Below are 10,000 nucleotides of genomic sequence, written 5' to 3'. Positions count from 1 at the left end.
GATTGTGGGCATGCCTGCCTATTACATCTCTCGAGTTCACCCTCATTGAAAATCAAACAAATTTGGTGACGGCCAGGTACTCAGTTTTCACCCGAGTACCGTGAGAGAATGTGAATAAAGAGCCTTCTCCAAGGACTAGATTATGCGTCGAGTAAGGCTCGAACTCAGGACCTTCCGATCCAAAAGCCAGTGTCTTACCACTAGGCCACATTTTTTTTTTTTACCGATGTTCCGGACACGACGTTGGAGATCATGGTTCGCCAGCTCTCTCTCTCTCATCTCCGAGTTTCGTACATTGATTTATGGGGCTTCGTACGTACGCTGCGACATTTCCAAGCCAGCTTGTCCTTCTTCGTCCTCGACCACGCTTGCCTTCTATCTTTCCCTCTGCAATGATCTTCTGTAGTGAGTCGTACCTTCTTCTGATGTGGCCGAAATATCGGGTTATCCTCTTTCTAATAGTTGAAATGATCCTTGTTGATGTTATTCCTAAAGTTTGGAGTACTTGCCACATAGCAGTACAATAAACATATAGAGGCCATTTGATATTCAAACGATGGATTATAATAATATTAATAATAATAATAATAATAATAATAATAATAATAATAATAATAATAATAATAATAATAATAATAATAATAATAATAATATAACAATAATAATAATAATATAATAATAATAATAATAATAATAATAATAATAATAATAATAATAATAATAATAATAATAATAATAATAATAATAATAATAATAATAATAATAATAATAATAATAATAATAATAATAATAATAATAATAATAATAATAATAATAATAATAAATGATAATAATAATAATATTTCTCCTTGCAGACTGCCACGATCACCTCAATCTATCGGCCCTCGGCCACCCAGAATTGGAAGAGCAATGCGCCGAAGCTGGGATGGCCCAAAGAATCCAGTTCATGCAGATCCAAGCACAGGTAAACCGGCCATTCCTCAGGCCACCACCGGCCGTAGTCATGGTAAACTAATATCATTACGAAATGGTCCAGATAGCTCAGTTGATAGAGCACTCGCTTGATACACAAAGGGACCAAGATTGAACCCGGGTGCATTCGAGATTATCTTTGCTGTCATCGCCATCACCACTACCATTATCATCTTCACCATTATCATCACCACTACCATTATCATCACCACTACCATTATCATCACCACCCCATACAATCACACCACATTACCATCACCACTACCATTATCATCTCCACCATTACCATCACCACCACCATTATCATCACCACTACCATTATCATCACCACCACCATTATCATCTCCACCATTATCATCACCACCACCATTATCATCACCACCACCATTATCATCACCACCACCATTATCATCACCACCACCATTATCATCTCCACCATTATCATCACCACCACCATTATCATCACCACCACCATTATCATCACCACCACCATTATCATCTCCACCATTATCATCACCACCACCATTATCATCACCATACCATTATCATCACCACTATCATTATCATCTCCACCATTAGCATCACCACTACCATTATCATCACCACTACCATTATCATCACCACTACCATTATCATCACCATCACCATTATCATCACCACTATCATTATCATCTCCACCATTAGCATCACCACTACCATTATCATCACCCCTACCATTATCATCCACCATTAGCATCACCACCACCATTATCATCACCACTACATTATCATCCACTAGCATCACCACATTATCATCACCACCACCATTATCATCACCACTACCATTATCATCACCACCACTATTATCACCACCACTATCATTATCATCTCCACCATTATCATCACCACCACCATTATCATCACCACTACCATTATCATCACCACCACCATTATCATCACCACCATTATCATCACCACCACCATTATCATCACCACCATTATCATCCCACATTTATCATCACCACTACCATTATCATCACCACCACCATTATCATCACCACCATTATCATCACCACCACCATTATCATCACCACCATTATCATCACCACTACCATTATCATCACCACTACCATTATCATCACCACTACCATTATCATCTTCACCATTATCATCACCACTACCATTATCATCACCACCACCATTATCATCACCACCACCATTATCATCACCACCATTATCATCACAACCACCATTATCATCACCACTACCACCACCATCATCATCATCATCATCATCATCATCATCATCATCATCATCATCATCATCATCATCATCATCATCATCGCCATCACTACCACCATTTTCATCACCACCACCATTATCACCATCATCATCACCATCTGGTTGGGTTCCTGACCTCCCACAGGGAGATACTTAATGTGTCTTCTATCCCCCTCTATTTGTTTTCCAATCTGCTTTCGGTCTTTGTCTTGGAATGAGATTACTTGGTTTGGCCCTGCCTGTGATGCTTGGCTGAGAGGGCCCTGGCCGGAGTCCTAGCTGGGAGTGAAACAGTCAAATGTATAGTTATTGTTTTGGGAGAGGATATTGTTTTCCTTGTAAATCATCTCTGTGTTATGTATTGTTATGTTTGATATTTTGAATGTATAATGTAAACATTTGAGTGTATTTCTCTTAGTGGGATCTTGTGCTGGTATCTGGGTGAGACTTTTAGGTGATTTCAAACTAAGTACACTGATAGTGTGCTCTTGGAATCTACATCTGTTCCCTATTTGAACCACTCCCATTTGTCGTAATTTTTTCCTCAAGTCCTTGTAATTGTACATCTAGAATCTTTTCACTATCCTATTTTCTACGTTTTTACTGGCGCTGATATGACCTAAAAGTGTTGCAAGCGCCGTAAAACCCTTAAAAACAAAACAAACATACACCATCACCACCACAATCACCTACACCATCCACCACCATCACCACCACCACCATCATCACCACCACCACCATCACCACCACCATCACCCACCCACCACTACCACCACCATCACCACACCACACACCCCAACACCAATCACCATCACCACCACCATCACCACCATCACCACCATCACCACCACCACCACCACCATCATCATCATCATCATCAAAACAAACATACACCATCACCACCACAATCACCTACACCATCCACCACCACCACCACCACCACCATCATCACCACCACCACCATCACCACCACCATCACCACCACCACCACTACCACCACCATCACCATCACCACCACCTCCACCACCACCACCACCACCATCACCACCATCACCACCATCACCACCATCACCACACACACCACACACCACACACCACCACACCACCACCACCCCCACCACCCACCACCACCACCACCACCCACACCACACCACCACACCACCACAATCACCTACACCATCCACCACACCACCACCACCACATCCCACCACCACCCACCACCACCACCACACACCACCATCACCATCACCACACCACCCCACACACCCACCACACATCACCACCATCACCACCACCACACCACCATCACCACCACACCACCACACACCACCACCAACCACCACACACCACCACCCCACACACCACCACACCACCACCACCACACCACCACCTCACCACCACACCCCACCACCACCACCACCACCACACCACCACACACCACCACCACACCACCACACCACCACCACACCACCACCACACCCACCACCACCACCACCACCACCACACCCACCACACCACCACTCACCACCACCACCACACCACCACCACCACCACACCACCACCACCACCACCACCCATCCACCACCACCACCACCACCACCACCCACCACCACCACCCACCACACACACCACCACACCACCACCATCACCACCACCACCACCACCTCCACCAACACCACACCACCACCACACCACCACCACCACCACCATCACCACCACCACCACCACCACCACCACCACCACCTCCACCACCACCACCCACCACCACCATCACCACCACCACCACCATCACACCACCACCACCACACCTCACCACACACCACTCACCACCACCACCACCATCCACCACCATCACACCACACCACCTCACACACCACACCACCACCACCACCCCACCACCACACCACCACCACCCACCACCCTCACCAACCACCTCACCACCACCACCACCACACACCACATCACCACACCACACCACTAACACCCACCACCCCACCACCACCCACACCACACCCCCACCACCACCACCACCCACCACCCATCACCACACACACCACCACACCACACCCACCACACCTCCACCACCACACACCACCACCACCATCACCAACACCACACCACCACCCCCACCACCCATCACCCCATCACCCACCACCACCACCCCCACCCCACCACCACCACACCACCACCACCACCCCACCACCACCACCACCACCCACCCCACCACACTGTGAATAAGGCTTCTTAAGTTAGAAATATAAGACACTGGACGCAGAGTTGTCAAGCTAGCAGACTGACTTTAATATCGAGGGTGGAACAGGAAGAGGGTTAGTGAATCTGAAACATACTGAGAGTAACAATGATAATGAAGTGATTAGATACATATGATAGGAGTATGTTATGAGCAACATTAGTTATAGTTACATCCTTTCCCTTTTGGGTTTGAAATGAATGAAACGAAATTTAGGATATTAAAACAAATCTAATTGAGTTCAAGTTGGGGACAATGATTTAAGTGGATAGTGTAGTGATTTATCTTTAACCAACATTTAGATATAGGATGGTTTACAACTTAAAATCTGTTATAAGTGGTAAAGTTGTCATTATAGGAATAGCTGAGCTTGAGACAAATTAGGATTAAAATTAAAGTAAAATGTTATTTTGAAACTTGGAAACAAATCATAGAAATGAATATCAGGATTATGACCTAATATTATAATTCTTATTTAATAAAAGAAATCAAAAATAAGGTTACTGTTTTACACTTAAGAAATTGAATGTACAACAAAAGGAAATCATATATATGAGATTTAAAGTAGATACTGATTGGTTAAAGTAGTTAAAGAAATGTTGCTAGAATGGAATATGAATCATGAAGATGAGAAAAGGATGTATCATTTACATCTAGTTGTACATATATAATATAGTATAGCATCTGAAAATTGAAATGAGAAAAAAAAATTATGGGGAATAATGCATCGGGGTTTTAATGATTCTACCACGAGAAGAGGTACGAATGGGGATTTTGGATGGTGAGATTCTCAGGTTGGTAGGTGTTCGGGTTTGAGCGGTCGAAGAAGTCAAGGCAATGGGAGGTGGGTTGTGGTTGGTGGTAGTGGTGTTTTGAGGAGTGTGTGTGGTAGAGTTTGAGCCTAAAGGGTAATCAATATCAGACATGGTCTCATTAACATCGTTCATATTCATATGTCTAATTCTGAGTTGAGTGCGGTTTCGAAAACAGTTCCATGGGGTGTTTTGACCAGGTATGATCGGGATACAGGATCAAACTTTTTAATAATAATACCTGGTGTCCATTTACGATCTCGAAGATTGATGGGTTGAATGAAGACTTTGGTGTCTGGTTTGAAAGTGGGGAGGGACTTAGTTTGTCGATCATAATAATGTTTTTGTTTTTCCGCATTAGATTGTTTTTGTTGGATGATTGTAGGGTAACTGGAGGTTCTTTGTTGGAGAGAACGTTGTGTTGATGGAACAACCGATCTGAGTTTTCTGCAGAGGAATTTTTGGGCAGGACTTAAACCAGTTGTTGAGTCAGGAGTGTTTCTTACTTCAAGAAGTCCTAAGAATGGATCAGATCTGGTTTCAAGGGATTTTCTCAATAAAGTTTTGGCTTGCTTTACTGCGTTTTCAGCTTTTCCGTTTGATTGAGGATGGTACGGAGAACTGAACTGGTGATTGAAATCATAAGCCATGGAGAATTCCTTAAACGTTTGTGAAGAGAAACAGGGTCCATTGTCAGAGATAACTGTATTTGGGATACCGTAGCGAGCAAACTGAGTTTTCAGAGTCTTTATTACTGTATCTGATGCTTCATTTTCCAGTTTCTCGATTTCAAAGAAATCAGTAAGATAATCAACAAGTACTATGTACGTTTTGTTGGAGAAGTAAAAAATGTCCAATCCAATCTTTTCCCAAGCATAAGTTGCAATTTCGTGAGGAATTAATGGTTCTCTTGGGTTTCTTTGGGCATAGATTTGACATCCTTTGCAATTATTTATGAAGTCCTTTATTTCGGAGTTCATTGACGGCCAAAAAAGGGTTTCCCGAGCTCTTCTCAAACAAGCATCAGTGGCACGATGAGAGGAATGGAGTGCTTCTTTCATTTCTTTCCTGCAGGTAGTTGGTACAACTAGTTGATGGTCTTTGAAGATGATGCCATCAGAGATTGAGAGGGCATGTTTGAAGTTAAAGTATGGTTTTAGAGGTTGTGGAATGTCTGAATTATTTGGCCAACCATTTTGAATGAAGGTTTTTAAGAGAGCTAGGTTTGGATCTAGATCAGTTTCTTGTTGAAATTTTATTAGGCGTTCAGGTCTAACTGAAGCTTCATTTGCATAATTAATTTGTTCGAATTCTTCGTAACCAGAATTATCGGATAGGTGAGATCTAGAGAGTGTGTCAGCAAGGAACATTGTGGAGCCTTTCTTATATGCAATTTCAACGTTGTGTTCAAGGATCCTGAGCATCATGCCTTGAAGTCGGCGAGGCATTGAAGAAAGAGGTTTTTTGATGATTGATTCAAGGGGTTTGTGGTCAGAGTGTATAAGTACCTTTTTACAAAGATGTATTGGTGGAATTTCTTTAACGAAAAAATAATGGCAAGTGTTTCTTTCTCGATCTGGGAGTAACGCTTTTCTGTATCTGTGAGAGCGCGAGAGGCATAAGCGATTGGTCGGTCATTTTGGAGGAGTGCAGCACCAAGACCATGCTCAGACGAGTCACATTGGATTACGATGCTTTTCTGCGAGGAGAAATAACCAAGGACAGGTGCATTCGTAATCAAGCGTTTGATAGTTTCGAAAGCAGTTTTTTGAGCAGTACCCCACTGAAAATTAATGTTCTTCTGCAGTAATTGACGAATTGGTTGGATTACTGTTGAAAGATTGGGCAGAAATTTTGCCAGATAGTTAATGAAACCGACGAGTCGTTGTACTCCTTTTACACTATCAGGGGGGGACATTTCCAGAATGGCTTTCACTTTTTCAGGGTCAGGTTGTAGACCATCAGTGGAAATGATGTGGCCAAGAAATGAAATTTTGTTTTTGCAGAGATCAAGTTTTTCTTTATTAAGGGCAATATTCATTTGTCTACATCTGGTGAGCAATGCGATGAGATTTTTGTTATGGTCCAAAGCAGCTTCATTGTCAGTAGAACCAGATCCTGTGACAATAATGTCATCAATGGCATAGAAGACACCAGGCAAGTCGGATAGAGCGCTTGATAAATGTTTTGAAAAATTTCGCTGGAGACACATAGGCCAAAGGGTAAGCGATTCCATTTATACTGGCCAAAAGGTGTAGCCATAGTTGTCAGTGAGCTGGAATCCTTATCAAGTTTACAGTGCCAGAATGCGCTTTTTACGTCAAGTTTCGAGTAAAGACGTGCTTGTTGCAAATGTGGCAATATTTCATCGAGAACTGGTAGTTGATATGTTTCTTTGACGAGTGAGTTGTTTAGTGGTTTTGGATCTATGCATATCCGTAGATCACCGGAGCGTTTTGTAGCAACGACCATTCTGCTACACCAATCAGTGGGTGTATTTACAGGTTCAATGACATTGAGAGTTGTGAGACGCTGAAGTTCAATTTTTACTTTGTCTCTGAGAGCGATTGGGAGTCTAGCGGGTTTTGAATTAACCGGGGGTGACGTCATTTCTTAATGTAAGTTTGACAGTATTGGGCAAACAGCCAATGTTGGTTTCAAAAATGTATCAAATTCACTTATGATTTTCTCAGCAGGGGATGTAAGCGAGAAAATGTGTTCAAAGTTCTCATAATCTATTTTTAATACTCCCATCCTTTCACTGGTTTGTTTCCCAAGGATGGGAGAAAGAGTAGTATTCACGACTAGCATCGTTGTCTTGAACGATTTGGAATCATTGGGGTTGGTGAGAGTTTTACAGATTTGTCCTAACACTTCAAGGGGTTGGTTTGTGTAAGATTTTACTGTTTTAAGGCAAGGAGAGATTTTGTCGCTGGGTTTTAGGAAACGTTGAGGGATAACGTCAACTGATGATCCAGAATCTATTTGAAATGCAATTGTTTTTGTGTCCATTAAGAGGTTTATGAAAACGGCTTTTTTATCATTGCCAAGGGTAAGAAGATATTCTTCATTGTGATAATCATAGTCATTGTCAGCGTTTGTTTCTAGCAGATGAGTGCGATTTGCAGAGGGGCAACACACTCGAAAATGGTTAGGTTGACGACATTGCCCACATGTTTTCCCATAGGCTGGACATAATTCTTTGCGCAAAATGTGAGTTAAGGCACAGAATTTACATTTGCGAGGAGTTTGAGTAGAAGTTGGAGGCCTGGTTGGAGGACGAAATGGCGTTGAGGACGGTGGTTTGCTGAAAGGAGGTCGTTGATTTTTAGAATTAGGCAAGGTACGTTGTTTCAATTTGTGTGAGTTATTAGACTTGAAGGACAGTTTGTGTAGGGAGTCAGGAAGATTTATGACCTTGATTGAGTCTCACTAGATTCGCTAGCCTTGCAAATGTCAATACATCTATCGAGAGTAAGTTTCTTCTCTTGTAGTAATCTTTTGCATGTTGATGCGTTTCTGATGCTAAAACAATTCTATCACGGAGGATTGAATCATGCATGCAGTTGCAGAAGTTACAAGTTTTTGCAAGAATTTTCAAATCTGTGACGAACAAATCGATGCTTTCACCTTCTTTTTGTGATCGTTGGTTGAAAATATAGCGTTCATACGTTTCATTGACTGCTCCCACGAAATGAGTGTTAGGGTATCAATAGTATGTGCGAGAGTGTCATCATCAGTGAAAGTGAAGGTGTTTATCAGACGTAAAGCGTCATTTCCAATGCAGTGGAGAAACATTGATTTTTTAAATTGTTCTTCTTTGCTGTTGAGGTCTGTTATATGGAGTAATTCTCCAAGTTTGCTTGAATAGCTTCCAATTGTCCAGTGGAGAAGTTGAAAGATTGAGAGGGGGAGGAGGAGCAATGTTGGTAGCCGTAGCAACATTGTGAAGACCAGCAGAAAAGGTTGATGCAGGTGCAGAAGCCATTGTTTACAGTTGATTAGATCGAATTCGAGGAATCGATATATCGAATTTGAAGAATCGATATGGGAGTATCAAAGTGGCGTCTTTTCGTTACGGTGAACTCAGAGATAAGTTTTTACTTACGCACGGGCGAAAGGAGCTACAAACAAGCTAGACTTGTAGTTCATAATTGTAAAATCAAAGATTAGTTCACCACCGCTGCTACCATGTGAATAAGGCTTCTTAAGTTAGAAATATAAGACATGGACGCAGAGTTGTCAAGCTAGCAGACTGACTTTAATATCGAGGGTGGAACAGGAAGAGGGTGTAGTGAATCTAAACATATGAGAGTAACAATGATAATGAAGTGATTAGATACATATGATGGAGTATGTTATGAGCAACATTAGTTATAGTTAAACAACACCACCACCATCACCACCACCACATCACACACACCCCACCACACCACCACCCCACCACACCACTCACCAACCCACCACCACACCCACACACCTCCACCAACCCACCCACCCCCACCCACCACCCCCACACCACCCCCCCCACCACCCACCACCCCACACACCACACCACCCCACCCAACCCACCCCACCACCCACCACCACCACACCCACCCCCCCCACCACCACCACAACCCCACCCCACCCCACCACACCCACCCACCACCACCACACCCACCACCACCACCACCACCACCCCCACCAACCACCATCCACCCCC

General features: G+C 42.9%; 2 protein-coding genes across 2 annotated transcripts in view; both read left to right on the top strand.

The window, feature by feature from the left end:
- Positions 1–10,000, top strand: part of LOC144960269 (uncharacterized) — a 46,081-nt gene that overhangs the window by 10,113 nt on the left and 25,968 nt on the right. The window contains exon 6 of the mRNA XM_078893312.1: positions 855–964. Coding sequence (XP_078749438.1) covers positions 855–964 — 110 coding nt within the window. The remainder of the gene's footprint in view (positions 1–854; positions 965–10,000) is intronic.
- Positions 3,654–10,000, top strand: part of LOC144960277 (uncharacterized) — a gene marked incomplete at both ends in the record, with an annotated part of 12,264 nt that continues 5,917 nt past the window's right edge. The window contains 2 exons of the mRNA XM_078893319.1: positions 3,654–3,769; positions 3,922–3,981. Of these exons, the coding sequence (XP_078749445.1) occupies positions 3,654–3,769; positions 3,922–3,981 (176 nt within the window). The remainder of the gene's footprint in view (positions 3,770–3,921; positions 3,982–10,000) is intronic.

Source organism: Berghia stephanieae, chromosome 15 (genome assembly GCF_034508935.2).
Source record: "Berghia stephanieae isolate SIO BIC M18660-M18661 chromosome 15, UCSD_Bste_1.3, whole genome shotgun sequence".
Lineage (NCBI taxonomy): Eukaryota > Metazoa > Mollusca > Gastropoda > Nudibranchia > Aeolidiidae > Berghia > Berghia stephanieae.
This window is presented reverse-complemented; position numbering and strand designations above follow the sequence as displayed.